Below are 16,874 nucleotides of genomic sequence, written 5' to 3'. Positions count from 1 at the left end.
TGCTAATCGTGTTTTCCAATGAAAGATGGAATCGTGCTTGCTTTCTAATAAAGAAATCAATTGGATTGTGTGAAAATTAATTTAGTTTTGTAGCAGTAGCCATGTGGTAGCCGAACCAGAGACCAAAATAACGATATTTAAATAAATTTTAATTTTTTTTATAAATGCATTTCTTTGAATTAAGAAAATTGGCAAATGGTGGTTGGTGGCTATAGCAACGAGTCGTAATAATTCGGCTGCTCTGCTGTCTAAAATCAGTTGACACGTGCATGTCAGGGCGATTGAGTGACGACAGCCTTCCTAATATTTTGTCATCTTAAAGCGACAGGTACAATTTTTATTCTGGTATTTATAAGTAAATGGGAATGAATCTTGTTAGCTTTGTTATTCTGCCAACACAAACTTATATATTTTATTAGTTAGTTTCTAGAGCCTCTTGTAAGATCTAATTGCTGATGTGTTTTGAAAATGGAAGTTTTAAATAGCCAGCTTTGTAAAAAAATCTTCTGCGTTATTCCTGTCAATTCAAACGAGGCTACATGTAATAAGAACTTGACTGTTGCTTACAAGTGTTGCTAGGACCATGGCTTAAATGTTGTGTGGATTCCAGAAAATGAATGTTTGGAGTTGAAACCCATCAAAGAACATGTATTTATCTTGTCTGAATTCAGCGGTCTGTTAATTGAATTTCTCCAAAGTTACGAGTGCACAGTTGTTGGTCCACTGTGTCTTCTCGATTCCATATACAATTGCAATCCCATTCTTGTCAAAGCAATCTTGCAGCAAGAACCTCTTTCAACAAGAACCTCTTGCAGCAAGATTGTCCAGTGTTTTAAAATTTTGATTTATTTTATTTTATCTTGTTTCTTTACAGGCGAGTCCTGAAAAGCACCAGCTCCCGAAGCCAAGCATCTGCATCCTATTTACAAGAACCTCTTCACTCTAAGCAGCTTCTCTAAGGAGCCTACGCCTGAGCTTGTATCGATGGCAACGGGGGATTCCCAAGACGACGTGCAGTACGTACGGACTCTCAGTAAGCAGAGCACCGCCAAAAATGTCACAACTGAAGAAAACAACAATTGCCCTGAAGAAAAAGACCTGCAAACGATCTTCGAAAACTTGACTACAGCTGACGAAACAGAAATGGAAGAAGATGTGTCAGTATTGTTGAAATTTCGTCCTGTCGATGCCCTATTTTCCGATGTCACTTTTCAACTCGTTGGTTCCATGGATGCGGATTTGATCTCTTGGACGACATATCTCATTGAAAGTAACGGAGGTCGCGTGTTGGCAAACGACGCCAAATACAAGGTTACTACACCCGTCGTCCATGCCGAATTGCTCCCAGACGATCCAGTTGGGCAAGCTGTTGTGATCAACACATTTTGGATCGAGGACTGCATCGATGAGGATTGTCTAGTGGAAATTGAAATCTATCATCAACCAATCAAATTCCAGAACAGTCAAATATTTGCAGGATGTGTGGTGTCGTTCAGTGGGATTCAAGGTCGACTGAGCGATTTCCTTCAGTACTTGGTCGATCATCTTGGAGGCAAACAACAACAGTTCTTCTCTCGCAAAATGGTCGAAGCTAAAGACGTTTACCCTTCCACACATCTTGTATGCCCCAAAGCTGAAGGAAGGAAATATGAAAAAGCCGTCAAGTGGGGAGTCCCTGTCGTTAACGCTGAATGGATTTTTGCATCCGCCACTTCTAGTACTCGACTGAAGGAAACAGATTTCGGGATCTTTCGACCACCTGGTGATCGTGATGAAACACTCTCAGCTCCTACTTCATTTTCGTCAATTACTTTTGATGCCCCCACGCCTGTTCAAGTATTTTGTGCTTAAATTTGTGCTTAATCATTCAGCTTAACTTCATCATTTTTCTTTATCTAGATGGGGCAACCAACGATTCCTGTGATACTTCCTGTCCTGACTGACTCGGCTTCAGAGGGCTTTTTACTGCAGACATCAAATGGTACAAAATCTTTTGGTATATCCCCCACACCTCGGCCAGCTCTTAGTAATATGCCCACACCCGAGACTCCATACGGACGATTATTAAATGTAATGTCGCCCTACTGTAAACTATTAACAATTGATTTCTTCTTTGTACTTCTTAATTTCTAAATTCCATTTCTTTTTAGCCGGATCCATCACCAAATACTCGAAAACTGTGGAAACATGCAGTGGATAACCGCGTCCGTTTGACGCCCAGAACCGAAGATTCACCGACCACTACGTCACCAATCAAGAGTGAAAGAGAAACTTTGGTTTCCCTCGCCGAGGATTATTTTGCAAATCTAACTGAAAAAATTTTAAACTGCAATTGGGAAGTTACAGATGAGGTGACAAACGCAGAAGCTTCGCCTTTGCCGGATCCGAATCTTCCTCCGTTACACGAGGCGAGGATTTTTATTGGCCAGGAGATCGAAGAAGACAGACGACTCGAGATGGAGGAATTCATCAGGATTTTGGGCGGCCAAGTTATTCTCCAGCACTCCCAGGAAGTAACTCATTTCATATGTCAGGGCGAGTTGACCCCTTCCGAAGATATGCAGAATGCCAGAAAATGGAATCAACTGTTCGTCTTGCCTCAGTGGATCGTAGACTGCGAATATGCTGGATGTCGTTTGCGTGCTGCAACTTGCTATCAACCGTCCCTAAACTTTGAAACAGCTTTATTACCAGATGTTGCGCCCGTCTCTTCCGGTCCCCTGGAAACAACACATGAACTGCAAAGCCTTCCCAACAGTCTAGCTGAAGAAGAAAAACCCTTGCAGGCCGAGCAAGTTCTCCCTCGTCCAACTCAGGAGATTTCCTTGCCAAACGATCCAGTAGCTAGCCAGTTGGAAAATGTTCCTGTACGTTTGGCACCACCACCGTGTTCACCAGATGCAGTTAGCCGGATATCACAAAGGCCAAATGCATCGAAGAGACTAAACGAGTCGAAGAGGCTAAATGCTTCACGGTACAGTGGCCATTCTTTCCGGATCATGTTCTCCGGTATGTCACAAGAAGATCGGGACAGCTGTGTTCAAATAATCGAAGTGCTAGGCGGGATTGCCATCGATGGCAAACATTACGATTCAACATGCACTCACCTTGTAGTAGCAAAACTTGAGTGTAACGACAAGCTGATGACATCTATCGCTGCTGGAAAATGGATTGTTCATCCTGGATGGATCGCAAAGAGCGAGCAGACTCATCACTTTGTTGATGAGCGAATATTCGAGTGGGGCAATCCTACGTCCAATGATTCCATTTCCAAAGAGGAAGCCAGTATTGCCGCCGCTGCTTATTACTGGCGCACTATTCGAAACCGTGGCCTTTCTACCGGCCCTTTCCAAGGCATTAAGGCCGTACTTTACCTCCGCAAGAAGAACGATGCCTTCCAGCAGTTGATTGAAGCCGGCGGAGGAGAAGTGATTGCTCCCGAGTAAGATATCCATTTCACTTTATTAAACCACAAACGAAACAATATGTAATTTCCTTCGATTCATTTTCTGTTTTAGATTGGCTTTGGAGAATGGAAAGACCAACCTCTGTGTCCTGGATAGTCGTGAAATCAACAAAATTAAACTTCGTTTATACGCCAGTAAAGGTATCTATTGCGTCCCACCCAATTATCTCAGGGACTTGATCCTCGCCAAAGACAAGAAGTGTAAGTGGGCGGAATGTGTTTTGCCAGAATTTCTCCCCTTTTTAGACACCATTCCTTCAACCCACATTTAGTTATTCTATTGTCGTTATCTGTTCCTATAGCTGATTTATCTCGAAATAGTGTCTTAACTTGTTCTTTAGCGTCAGCAATAATTATTGAACCAGGTTGCGGTTTTTGATTGGGTTACAAAAGACTTTTAACGAATGTTTGTTGAGAAAATTGCATGCTGTTTGTTTTTTTAAGAAAAGAAAGTGATGGGAACAATTATGTAGATTCTCAAAATAATCCTCCGCGAGGGAATCCGAAATTTCTCTTTCATTCTTGATTGGTGACGTAGTGGTCGGTGAATCATCCATTCTGGGCGTCAAACGGACGCAAATCCAATGCATGTTTCCACAGTTTTCGAGCCGTTTGTATTTTTTGTTCGGTTGCAGAGTAGTGATGGAGTACGGTAGCTTGTGATTTCTTTTCATTTTCAAAGAATGGCTTGTGCTATATAGTTGTTAATTCTACGTAGAATATTTATGTGATGTTTATTTCTTTTACGGTGACTTAACTACTTTCTGTCAAATTTGCATTAGTAATGAGTTTAACATCCCATAATCCCCTATCGCACTGCCAGGAAAGAAATTTGGGTAATGGATTATTTACCGTAACGGCGTATTGGGAAACGCGCAACCCAAGGAGCTGTGACTTTGTTAGCATTTATTTATGTTTTTGCAGCGTCTGATTATGAGTTGGGCGTTGGATTATTTTACATAATAGTGAAAACCAAATCCATTTTGCCTTCCAGTTCCAGGTTTCTTTTGCACTTTGAATTCTAAATAAAGCAATCTACCCGTTCGCAAATTCCCCATTCATCAGGCATTTATTTGTTTACGATTCTATCATAATTATTGCAGTTGGTCTTCACTATAGTCAACTAGTAGCATTTATTCATTAAACTGGTGTTACTTTGTTTAGAAATTGGTTCAGAAACAGGCATTGCTTATATATTACCTTACATTAAATTATTTAAATTACGTTTATTCTCGCCAAAATGTGCCTAATGATTAAGAATCACGATATGCATCAGTAAACTTGTAGATGCATGAGATTGTTGAATTAAAAATTGATTTAGTCGTCTGACACAATTTTTGCAAAAATAAACTAACGCCTTCTGTTAATCTTTCATTTCAAGTGCTTCACATCGTTTCAAAATGGCGAAAGATTAACCTGAAATGAAATAAAATTACTAACTAAGAGTACAGCAAAAAGAAAGATAAGGAGTATAAATACCTGGAACAAGTTCAACATATCTCGCCATAATAATCCTATTCCACCAGTGGACAAGGTCTATGGCACAACGTTGAAAGATTAAACTGAAAGGATTATTAAACTGTCAATTAAAAAAAATTAAAGTTTGCAGTGACAGCAAGAAATACCTAAATGTATCAATTTTAACCCATAGATAAGATAGGGTTACAGAAAGGAAGAGAGCTCAGGCGAGAACTTGAAATGTATCATCCAGAAAAAAAAACCAAAGACAAAACCAATGAATTGTAGATGTAGAAAAATGTTATTCAGTCTTGGTGTTGAAACGACATCTCACCATTATCAAAATTGGAAACGATAGTCAATTATATGTAATGACGACTGAAAGTTCTTAGTTTCACTTGAGATTCACCATCTACAAAACATGCATCTGGAAGACAAGATAAGAAAATTAGTAAGATTTCTGTGATATTGAAATTTGTGATTCCATTTCTACTACAGGCATACTACAGTACAGCTGTAGGATTGATGACAGCTTAGAATTCCTGGCTAAGTGGCTTGCTTCAACAATGGGCGTCATTACGTGGCAAATGATGACAAATGGACTGGTAAATATGCATGAGAACATTTAGTTAACATACTTATGGCAATCCGTTTTAAGTCCATTCTCCATTGCAAAAGAGATTTTTGATAGGCTGATTCGAATATTATTCAAAGAAAGCATTGTTGGCGCCTCCGTTTGCCACCTGACGGTCAGTTAGTGAATTGCTCATCGGTTTAATTGTCGCTAGGTGGACTAAAATGATGTCCACCAGGTGGCGGGATTGTTTTCAGGGTGATGACAGAACTACTCATCTACCGAGTACAGAAGAATGTAGCTCGGCCATTTTGTTTCAAGACGCAGCAGAGGCCGGGTTTAATGGTCGTGACGTTCCCCATGATGAAAATGAAAGGTATTTCTGGTTAATTTCTCATGGTTATTGAATGTGAAATATCGATGTGTAAATTTACAGGTGATTCAGCATGTACACCTTTCCGAATCATCCAACTCGGAATTGAAAATACCTTTACATTCTGTCGAAATGTCGTGCCTCGTGCTGGCCTCGTGTGTCTTGCTGCCTAGATTTAGAAATCCGTAATCTAGCCTGTAATTTCCATTTGGCGAAATCATCTGAATACTTGAGTCAAAACTGCTGTGCATTGCCGAAATTTCGTCTAGTGTGACTTGTACAGATTGGCTGCAATTCATCCCATGAAGATACTTCAGAGCAATCAAAGTAAATTAGTTGGTAAATTTCTCTGCAATAATGTAATAGATCTTGTAAATTCTGTTAGTTGTTCAGTTAGGAGATTCATATTCTTGTCTATCGAAGAAATTCAGAACATGGCAAAGTCTGAGCTTAATTGCTGTCATGCAGATGCTTTCGTTGCAGCCAGCTGGTCTTGTGTTTTATTTAAGATTTTTGTGTTTTTGAATTCGATCTTAATCTTTTTTTAGGGGTGCATTATTCGCATGCTAAGGAGCTTGCAGATTCAAGAAACAGTTACCTGAAGAACATGATGTCATCACGAGCAGCATCTCTTTCTTTCGACACCCTTACGATTTCCTCTTTCGTCTGATGGAAGCTCGATACGAATTTCCTATAAACAAGTCTCAAACTCTTCCACATATTTTTTATATTGTTATATTTTTATATTATTTGTAAACAAGTCTTATGTTCTTTTAATTTTTCAGGGTCAAGAGCTGCAACCAAGTTTAGACTGCCTTCGTTTGGAATTTCAAGCTGCTCTGGCTGCCGCAGAAGCTGAAGAGACGCAGCATAAAGCAGAAGTCGAGTAAATGTCTCACACGATTCAGTTTCAAGAAAACGAGATCACACATCTTGGTGAAACTCTTCGACGTCGTGAGAAGGAGACGGCTGACGAATGGATTCAACGTGAAACGAGCATCATGTCCCAACTAACTGAACAGAATAAAAAATATGTGGAAGAGTTTAAGACTTCTTTACAAGAAATTCGTATCGAGCTTCCACCAGACGAAAGAGGAAATCGGAAGGGTGTCCAAAGAAAGAGATGCTGCTCGTGATGACATCGCTGTACTTCAGGTTGGTACAACATACCTACTTTTGAGTAACTTTTTTGTCATAGAAATTTTTGCTCCGTATTTCAGGTGACTAATGTTCAGACTGCACAGTACGACCAGGAGGGAGCAATGCTCGTTGAGAAATTGTTAGTTCAGATTCAGAACGCATTTGGGGAGTTTCGCTGGGGCCAGAAGAAATAAGATCCTTCCCCTTCAGGCGAAGATGGCGTTTCCATTCTGGAACTGGGTGAGCTCCAGGAAGTCGTCCTGGACATATCCGTTACCAACACTGGAGAGTCGGCATACGAGGCCGGTCTCTACGTCTCCCACCCGCGATCGCTCAGTTTCATGGACCGAGTCTCGGAGGCCAATCAACTGCTCTGCAACTCGTTCAACGCCACCATGGTCACGTGCTCGCTGGGTAACCCTTTAAACATGGGTAAGTGGACGCTACTTGAATCTCTTCCCAAAAAGCCAAAAAACTTGAAAGTTTGTTGCCCTACCGTTCGACAGATCTGAATACGTCAAACTGCGGTTCAATCCCAGCAACGTCGAGAATTCCGAAGCCCGTCTGGCTTTCCTCATCTTTACAAACACGACGTCTCAAGAACTCGAACCCGAAGGCAACATTCCCGTCTACGCCAACGTGGTCAAACGAGCCGAAATCTCAATCAAAGGGTATGGCAACTACAACTAAACATAGTCTTGGCAGCTCGTAAAGAGACACAAAATAATCATGATCATAACTTTTTCGTGGCGGGCTGATTATTTTAGATTGGGCCGACCGGAGCAGGTCTTGCTCGGTTGCGAGGTTCAATCCACCATCAAGTACCGTGACGAAATCGGCCAGCCCCTGCTTCACAGCTACGAAATCTACAATGCGGGACCGTGGAAGGTGCCGTTCCTGTCGGTCATCGTTTCGTGGCCCTACCAGGTCGAGAACGGGAAACCCATCGGCAAATGGCTCCTCTACATGGACGAGACCCCTAAAGTCGACGGTAAATAACCAACCCCTTTCATTAGCCAAGTCTTTTAGGAGCCGTAAAAAGGCCGACGCTGATGAGCGTTTCGAAATTGAATTTCTGGTCTGGAAAGACAATCAACTGGGGCCCTAAACATTTTTAACTGTCGTGGTTTGACTCGTGCAGGTGATGGCGAGTGTATCATGGATCCCAAGCAAGTGAACGTGCTCGATCTCCCCAAGCGGCCCGGATTCGTCGAGGCTCCCATCGAGCATTTGGCCAGACATTTGCCCGTTCCGACCATCAGCGACATTGACGAGAACGAGATTGTTGAAATGGATTCCGCGCCGGTTAATTCAACCCGTCAGAAACGGCAAGCGGGCGTCGTCATTCTGCTCGAGGCTATCGTCGATAACGAGGGCAAGACCCGCCACGTCGTCACTATGGTAAATTAAAACCCCGAAATCTGCCCACCAATCTGAAATGAAAAACTGCGCCGCCGCCGCCCCAATCTAATTAAACTGACGTTTCTTTTTAATGCCCGTCTAGGACTGCGACCGCGGGACGGCCAAGTGCTTCATATTTCGGTGCAACATTAGGAATCTGCAGCGCAAGCAATGGGCCGTGATTAAAATCCGAGCCAGGTCAGTTGAGCAGCGGGCCGCATTTATTTTTGGACGATTGGGCCGGCGTTGACGTCTCGTAACTTTTGGCTTGGCTTTTTGATTGCTTTTCAGATTGTGGAATGCGACCCTTGTCGAGGATTTCCCAGAGGCATTCACACCGTCAAGATACGTTCCAAAGCCCACATTTCCCTGGATCCTTCCCTGGAAATCACACAGCGGATCGAAGATGATCTCGATTATGTGAGATTGCATCCGTTGTTTCATTTTAACATGAATGATTGTTTTAATGATTTTAATTTTTGTTTCACTCCCAAGGCTGAAACGATGGCGTACCCGGATCGGTTGGACACTGGTGAGTCACGGTCCGTCCCTTTGTGGATCATCATCGTCAGCGTTTTGGCCGGCATTTTGCTGCTAGTCCTCCTCATCCTCTTTGCTCTGGAGACTGGGATTCTTCAAGCGCAAGCGGCCCGACCCCACTCTGAAGGGCAGTCTACTCCAGAAAGACAAGGAGCTTAACGGTGAATAATACATTTCTTAGTGTTTTACGACGACGACGTTGACGCGAGAGGTGAGCTAACAGCTTCCCCCTTGTGCCCTTTTTTATGTTATACCCCCATCCGATTTCGTGACCCGGCTCTGATTGAGTGTGTGACGTAGTGATCTCGCGCAAACCAACGAGTCGTTGAGATTGAAATGAGACAGAGGTTCATATATTGTGTACACTTTTAATTAATTTATACGAGTCGATTTAAGTCGAATTTATACTGTCGAATTCCCCTCTCTCTCCCATCTCCCCACCCATGTTGTGTTGTTACGTGTAATTAAATATGCATAGATTATATTCGTGATTTTAAAGTTAACGGGGAGGAAAGTGAAAGAGAGGGACGCGCTGTTCATTCGGTCATTGAGTGCGCGTTTTAGTGTGACACTAACCCTAATTCACTGCTGTAGATATATTTTTATTCCTTTCGAGCTCAAGAAGAGAAAGTTTTAAAAAGAAAGAAACGTGATTCCACATCGCGCCCATTTGTTTTCGTCCACTTTTCTCCCCCCCTCCCCGCACACATTGATCGATATAAATATTGCCGATTCACAGAATTTTTATTTTTTAAATAGCTATCTCATCATCTCGATGTAGTGTCAATGATTTTAACAGTCCCTTGTACATAAATCATTTAACAAGTAAATACAACAAAATTGAGTTCGTGTCTGAAACAGAAAACAACCGCCGAATGCCTTTATGTCTTAGCGGACTTCCTATTTTTTATATCTGCCTTGACAGTAGTGTACTAATCTTACAAGTTTTTTTTTTATTCGCTCGTAAAAACCTCGGTGGGCGTTCCCTGAGCGATTTTGAAACTGATAATGTTACGTCAGTGCATGCCGTCCAAGCCACAAGTTTTAAATTGCTCGAAAATGAAGGTTGCGTTAGTTTGTTAGTCGGCCTGGCCAAGGAATCGGATGCTATTGCTAATGGATCGGAATGGCCTCGGGAGTCTATAGAAAATGAGGATACAACCAGGTTTGATCAAATTTGTTTGATTTGAAATTACAAAATTTCATAACTTTTGGCAATTATTTTTAAGGAGAAATTCATTGTTATGCTCATCACGTTCAAAGGCTTGTCGAGGATTCGATGAACAGGAGCCATTGCGAGATGGCGGGACCGAAGTGAGTTACTCGTCAACGATAATTGATGGACCCGGCGAGTATTCCATTCCGACGCAGGCCGATTTCTTGTTTGTTTATTCCACGATTCCAGGTATTCTTAAAAAAAAAAAAAAAGGCCGGTTCTTTTGTTTAGTCAGCAAATGCCAATCCTGCGACCTTGTTGACAGGCTATGGATCGTACCGTTCGGAAGAAAACGGCGCAGTATTTATTCAAGTTCTCTGTGATGTTCTGTCACAACGAGGGCGACGTGACGATTTGATCTCGATGATGACTGTCGTTCTCCGAAAAGGTTTATTTTCCGCTAAAACCCAGAGTCAGTACACCTGCAAAGCGCTGCTGCCTGTCGTAATTAGTTTTATTATTTATTTTTTTATTCGATATCCCTTCCAAGTTCCAACATCCTTGAAGAAATATTACCGAATAAAAGCGTCGTTTACGCCCACCGCGTACGTAGTTACCATGTTATCACTTTGCGCTTTGTTTAGTCAAAACACCTTGCCCACGCAGGAATACGCCAAAGGCCAGCCAGAGTATCTCGTATTCGACTTAATGTTTGATTAGACTTTTAACAAACCTACAGTGATAATGCTTGTTTCAGCTATAACATGATACAGTAGATAGAGAAATGGTTTAATCGGACGCAGACGACTCGACAGAGAAGAAAATGGATTTAACCGACGCAAATCCTATTGGAAACCAACTTCAAACTCCAGTTCAGGCTCCCAGGTTTGACTTTTCCTCAATCGTTTTCTTGCTGACTTTTGATTATTAATTCATTATACATTTAAAATTTTACAGAAGGAAGACAAGTCGGGCTGAATGTCCAGTTGATCGTGATTCACCCGTGTGGCCGTGTACAACATGAAGCACCGACGCCGAGGAAAAGCTTACATTTTCAACCACGAATGTTTCTGAGCAGGAGAGTCGGATCAAGTACGGACGTTTCGAATCTTCAGATTGCATTACATGGATTGGGTTTCCAGGTGTTTTATTTCAACGATCGCGGAGTTTGTGACGTCCGTAAAATTATCCAAGAACGTAATTTTGGTTTGCATTTCTTCGTTCTGCACAGTTTATTAATTAATTTTTGTTTTTAAAATTTTATTTGTCAGTTGCAAACGAAGATCACAGTGAGTGTGATTGCGTCATGGTCGTTGTATTGTCACACGGCGAGAACGGCATGATTTACACATACGACTCGGTTTATCACTCGGACGAGTTATGGATTCCCTTTACCTCTGACAAATGCCCATCTTTGGCCGGAAAGCCCAAACTGTTTTTCATTCAGGTAACAATTGCCATTGTAACAATATTTACTAATTGAAAGAATCCAGCCTTTACTGTATTTTACTTACAGGCATGCCAAGGAAGCCAAATGGATAAGGGAACACTGATGCAATGCGACTCGGCCAAAGAGAGGGATTCTGTCGTTGAGGAATACTCCATTCCAACATTGGCGGATTTTATGATTGCATATTCCACCGTTCCAGGTAATGATTGAATGAAGCCCTTGAATTATTTTCAAATGAATAACATTTTCGCTATAGGCTACGCGTCTTGGCGCAACACCGAGAATGGCTCCTGGTTCATTCAATCCCTTTGTCACATTTTCAAAGAGTACGGTAAGTATGAAGATTTGCTCTCGATGATGACCATGGTCCTGTTAAAGGTTGCAACTCTCGGCAAGGGTTACGCGCAAATACCGTGCGTCACTAGCCAGCTCATCCGTCGCGTTTATTTCTAACCGAAAATGAACGTTTGAAGCCCCCTCCCCCATGGTACTTATTCACATCTTTATTGCGATCACGTAAATGTGATAATAAATCTTTAATTATTCTGAAACATTTGAACTTATACAAGACATTCTAGCGTGCCTTTGAGGGTTTTTTTTTTCTTGGAAGTGAAGTAGAGTTTTCGGGTGAGCATGGTGGTTAAGGATGGGATCTGCTTATCGCCGAGTTCGTTTGCGAAGGAAATGGCGACTTTTCTTTGGACGGTGGTCATGATGGAGAGGAAGTCATCTTTGCGGTATTCTTCAGACGACAAAACGTCACAGAAAGCTTCAAGGAACCATGTTCGGTAGGAGGTGCCTGCCGGGAGGACAAGTAGGAGGTGCCTGCCGTGCAACAAAATGTCATTTTAAAAGCAATAGAGGTAAGTTGGCTATCAGCTAGTGTTTGACTGTTTGTAGTACTTGAAACTGTAGAGTTTGCGATTAAAAAATCTGCGTGTGTTGCCATCTTGAACGGCTCACTTTTGTGTCCGTCGGTCTCGTCGGATGAGCTAACGCGATGAGAAGAGTGCTTTGGGCGAGGAGTCAATGAAGTTCCCAAATCAGGACTGTTTCCTCGACACGCTTGAATGATGAAAATCTTTGGTTTCCCAGCTAGACTGAGGCATTTGTCCGATGTAAAAAGCAATCTTAACAGATCTGGATTGATGCGTGTCTTTTGCGTACAATTTGCCGTTGTAACCGTGAGTCATGAACACGAACAGAATGCAGTCGCTCTTCCTATGATCTTCCTTGGTGGCCACTGCAAGGCAGTACAATTTAGAAAGAGAGAGAGAATCATTGAGCTTTTCTATTTTTAAAAAGAACTAGGGTCCTTCAATCACTTACATTTTGTGATTTTCTTCTCGATTTGTTTGTAAGTCCAGTCTTCGCAGACGCAAACGTTGAACTGCAAGTCATTCAAAACATTTTTCAACTTGTTGAGCAAATCTTTGTCATTTTCTCGTGGCGTTAATTCCAAGTTGGAATCGAATTTTTCGTGGTGAAATCTTTTTCCTACTTGGAATCGTTTGTATCTTCCAAGAATCGTTTATATCAACAATTGCGTATCAAGCCATTTGATTGATAGTTTTCGTCTGCATGATTTACCTATTTACTTTCACGAGAGCCGCGGTTTGTATTTTCCTTTCAACTATTCTTTGATTGAGTTGAACTGTTACATGGATTCTTTGATGCCGGTGTTATCCTGGAATGTGTTGGATGTTTTAATTTATTTGGTTTTTTGTCTGCTTTTGTGATTTGCTATGGGGTGCGGATTGAACACTTTTTCCAAAAAAACTTTTCAAAAATCGATTACCATATTTGATTTAAAAACAAATTGATAATCGTTTTGAATATTGAAATCAAGTTGAAAATAAATTCAAAAATTGAAAACGTTTTGAAAATGATTTTGATAATTGAAAATGATTTTGATAAATGAAAATGATTTTGAAAAATGTAAATGATTTCGAAAAACTAAAATGAATTTGAAAAACTAATATGATTTCGAAAAATGAAAACGAATTTGAAAAATGAAAATGAACTTGAAAAATGAAAATGAACTTGAATATCCATACAATTTCGGGAGTGCGATATGACACCACCCTACTCTATCCCCAGCTCTCTCCGGATGCTATAGCCACCCCGAGACAACCGACTAGCCATTGATGGCTATGTCGCTGATTCCAGCCAGCTAGGCCGTCAGCGATACTGTCAGCCCTTGCCGGGCGGTGCTGGCCACCGCTGCCGCCACAACGGCCGCCACTAAAGTCTCTCGACCGCAGGCCGAGTATTCTACACAAAAATAGATTACACGATCCAACGTGAAAAGTTTCATGTTCCTGCAGTAAATGACACACAGCCTACCCAGCAACGATGAAGACGGAACGGCCGAATGGGTGGCTTTGTTCCAGTCACGCCTCGGTATGACGTTCTCGCGAAGTTCTCGTCATTCCACTAACTGCCAACTGCCCGGAAAGAAGTGTTCTGGTACGTTTCGCTGGATAGGCCTATGCGTCCTGTACTGCTGCGATACTCTGCCGTTCAATCCGACGAGAAGAAGAAGGCGGACACGCCGTCTTGCTGACGTGGATCCTCATGTTGGTGCTGGCCCTGCTGGAAATTATCCGCTATCTAAGCGGATTGGGGAGCTGGACTTCTCTATTGTCTCTACGTCTTTGCCATGTGGTCCACTTGCGCCGGAAGTGATATACAATTGGGCCATTTCCAAGGAAGAGCTCATTGGAAGGATGGCTCTGTCTCAGCTGCAGCGACGGATTGAACACCAAAAATTGGCGCAACGTCTATCTTTTCTACCATCATGGAGGCAGCGGACATGGCGGTGGAGGCCAAAGAAGAGGATCCAAATGGTCATGTTGCTCATGTCCGTTTCAACAGAAAAGCTTTTTTTTCATGGCCGGCCTCAAATAAAAGTAGTCGTATAGGAACATGAAACTTTTCACGTTGGATCGTGTAATCTATTTTTGTGTAGAATACTCGGCCTGCGGTCGAGAGAGACTTTAGTGGCGGCCGTTGTGGCGGCAGCGGTGGCCAGCACCGCCCGGCAAGGGCTGACAGTATCGCTGACGGCCTAGCTGGCTGGAATCAGCGACATAGCCATCAATGGCTAGTCGGTTGTCTCGGGGTGGCTATAGCATCCGGAGAGAGCTGGGGATAGAGTAGGGTGGTGTCATATCGCACTCCCGAAATTGTATGGATATTCAAGTTCATTTTCATTTTTCAAGTTCATTTTCATTTTTCAAATTCGTTTTCATTTTTCGAAATCATTTTAGTTTTTCGAAATCATTTTCATTTTTCAAAATCATTTTCAATTTATGAAATCAATTTCAAAACATTTTCAATTTTTGAATTTATTTTCAACTTGGTTTCAATATTCGAATCGATTATCAATTTGTTTTCAGATCAAATATGGTAATCGATTTTTGAACATTTTTTTTGGAAAAAGTGTTCAATCCGCACCCCATAGCAAATCACAAAAGCAGACAAAAAACCAAATAAATATTATTTTTTATTTGAAATAATGTTGTTTTTTAATTTTGATTTTGTTTCCATTTTTAATTTTAGAGTTTACTTTCAAAATTATTTTGATTTTTGAAATTAATTTCGAATTTTGTTTCAACATTGATTAATTTTTTAACTTCGTTTTTAATTTGCAAAGCGTTTTTCAAATTGATTTTCAATTTCAAATTGTAAATCGATTATTAGAAAAAAAAATTAAAAAAAATGATCATTTGGTACCCCATACACATGCTCAACGAAAAATTAACCTGTTAAACTTAATTTGTAATTTTTTTTTTGTCGAATTCCGATTTTCTTCCGTTCATTTATATTCTTGGCTTAAATTTTTTGTTTCAATTTTGCTAATCGTTTTTTACAATGAAAGATGAAATCGTGCTTGCTTTTTAATAAAGAAACCAATTGGATTGTGTGAAAAATCCAAAGTTTCTCTTTCATTCTTGATTGGTGACGTAGTGGTCGGTGAATCTTCTGTTCTGGGCGTCAAACGGACGCGGTTATCCAATGAATGTTTCCACAGTTTTCGAGCCGTTTGTATTTTTTGTTCGGTTGCAGAGTAGTGATGGAGTACGGTAGCTTGTGATTTTCTTTTCATTTTCAAAGAATGGCTTGTGCTATATAGTTGTTAATTCTACGTAGAATATTTATGTGATGTTTATTTCTTTTACGGTGAACTACTTTCTGTCAAATTTGCATTAGAAATGAGTTTAACATCCCATAATCCCCTTTCGCACTGCCAGAAAAGAAATTTGTGTAATGGATTATTTACCGTAACGGCGTATTGAGAAACGCGCAACCCAAGGAGCTGTGACTTTGTTAGCATTTATTTATGTTTTTGCAGCGTCTGATTATTAGTTGGGCAAAGGATTATTTTACATAATAGTGAAAACCAAATCCATTTTACCTTCCAGTTCCAGGTTTCTTTTGCACTTTGAATTCTAAATAAAGCAATCTACCCGTACTCAAATTCCCCATTCATCAGGCATTTATTTGTTTCGTGGCGTTCAAAGCCAGTTAATGCCCGACACGTGCAAGGAAGCCAGTGACAAATGGAGACAAGACGATTGAAAACTGTATCTAAAACTCAGCCTTGTTGCGATCTGCAATAGCAGCTGATATTCCCTTAACATTTTTTGGCCTTCTTTCTTCGATCGCTTTTATACGCTTTTTAGTTAAAATTTTTCCATAATTGTCGAACACTGTATAACGTCAGAAAATATACATTGATTTCCATACTCTTCTTCCGATAGTTTTCGTTTATGTAATTTTAAAAAATGAAAACAAACAAACAAAAGAGTTCTCGTTTTTGTTTTTACACTATGTTCGTTCAATTCGTTCAAGATCACGATTTTTTCTCAACCCTACCCATAACTCAAATTGAAACAATCTAGAAGACAGAGCACAGAGGTAACCCTTTTATTTCACTTGATGGCGCTACTAGTAGTCAGTGATGTGCACGATGGTTCAGTTTCTCTAAACTAGATGGCTTTTGTTTATTTCCTCGTATTTTTATAACTTCTGAACTGGAAAATTGAAAAATGACTTCATTTCAATCTCTGCCAATTCTCTTCAAACTGAACCATTGGAAAAAACTCACCAATTTATAGAATTATGTACGCCTCGTATTCACCTAGAATCCTAGATATTGAAGGAAACCCCACCGTTACAAGTGGTGAATAACAGGTTGAGTGATTCTGGCACCTGGTGCTTCAACTTTACTTACTAACATGTGAAAATTAGAATGCTTTTGTTTTGTTTCTCCTTAACAATTGTGTGGTATTTGAAAAACGGTATTTTTTT

At 40.9% G+C, this 16,874-nt stretch overlaps 2 protein-coding genes, 2 long non-coding RNA genes and 2 pseudogenes across 9 annotated transcripts; 4 read left to right on the top strand and 2 right to left on the bottom strand.

Moving 5' to 3' along the window:
- The first annotated feature begins 201 nt into the window (after nucleotides 1-201).
- LOC124313018 (DNA topoisomerase 2-binding protein 1-like) lies at nucleotides 202-4,831 on the top strand. Of its 2 annotated transcripts, XR_006910663.1 has the most exons (5): nucleotides 202-328; nucleotides 875-1,836; nucleotides 1,900-1,981; nucleotides 2,151-3,442; nucleotides 3,519-4,831. XR_006910663.1 is itself a non-coding variant. In XM_046777683.1 (3 exons), exons 1-3 carry the CDS (start codon nucleotides 2,032-2,034, stop codon nucleotides 3,736-3,738), a joined length of 1,551 nt encoding a protein of 516 aa, XP_046633639.1. In that variant the 5' UTR covers nucleotides 2,002-2,031; the 3' UTR covers nucleotides 3,739-4,831. The 2 variants fall into 2 exon arrangements, 1 of the variants encoding a protein (XP_046633639.1); XM_046777683.1 differs by lacking the exons at nucleotides 202-328; nucleotides 875-1,836; nucleotides 1,900-1,981 and adding an exon at nucleotides 2,002-2,070.
- Nucleotides 4,676-5,555, bottom strand: LOC124313611. 3 transcript variants are annotated; one of them, XR_006910880.1, is made up of 4 exons: nucleotides 5,259-5,555; nucleotides 5,092-5,158; nucleotides 4,946-5,028; nucleotides 4,676-4,882 (listed from the first exon to the last, which is right to left on the bottom strand). It is a non-coding gene; the product is annotated as an uncharacterized LOC124313611 (long non-coding RNA). The 3 variants fall into 3 exon arrangements; XR_006910879.1 differs by lacking the exon at nucleotides 5,092-5,158 and having other exon boundaries at nucleotides 4,946-5,045; XR_006910878.1 differs by lacking the exon at nucleotides 5,259-5,555 and having other exon boundaries at nucleotides 4,946-5,045; nucleotides 5,112-5,189.
- A 201-nt stretch (nucleotides 5,556-5,756) lies between these two features.
- On the top strand, nucleotides 5,757-7,445 carry LOC124313588. Of its 3 annotated transcripts, none has more exons than XR_006910839.1 (6): nucleotides 5,757-5,874; nucleotides 5,935-6,198; nucleotides 6,265-6,361; nucleotides 6,420-6,572; nucleotides 6,657-7,026; nucleotides 7,092-7,445. It is a non-coding gene; the product is annotated as an uncharacterized LOC124313588 (long non-coding RNA). The 3 variants fall into 3 exon arrangements; XR_006910840.1 differs by having other exon boundaries at nucleotides 6,257-6,361; XR_006910841.1 differs by having other exon boundaries at nucleotides 5,935-6,210.
- Nucleotides 7,446-7,522: 77 nt separating this feature from the next.
- LOC124313369 (integrin alpha-PS1-like) lies at nucleotides 7,523-9,820 on the top strand. Its single transcript, XM_046778272.1, has 6 exons — nucleotides 7,523-7,682; nucleotides 7,779-8,002; nucleotides 8,153-8,412; nucleotides 8,516-8,610; nucleotides 8,704-8,832; nucleotides 8,908-9,820. The coding sequence occupies exons 2-6, from the start codon at nucleotides 7,978-7,980 to the stop codon at nucleotides 9,008-9,010; spliced, it is 612 nt and encodes a 203-aa protein (XP_046634228.1). The 5' UTR covers nucleotides 7,523-7,682; nucleotides 7,779-7,977; the 3' UTR covers nucleotides 9,011-9,820.
- A 1,070-nt stretch (nucleotides 9,821-10,890) lies between these two features.
- On the top strand, nucleotides 10,891-12,140 carry LOC124313292 (annotated as a pseudogene).
- LOC124313768 lies at nucleotides 11,880-16,049 on the bottom strand (annotated as a pseudogene).
- Nucleotides 16,050-16,874: the final 825 nt, after the last annotated feature.

The sequence above is a fragment of the Daphnia pulicaria genome, chromosome 9 (assembly GCF_021234035.1).
Source record: "Daphnia pulicaria isolate SC F1-1A chromosome 9, SC_F0-13Bv2, whole genome shotgun sequence".
In the NCBI taxonomy this organism is placed as follows: domain Eukaryota; kingdom Metazoa; phylum Arthropoda; class Branchiopoda; order Diplostraca; family Daphniidae; genus Daphnia; species Daphnia pulicaria.
Note: the sequence above shows the minus strand (reverse complement) of the source record. Positions and strands in the feature narration are given on the sequence as shown.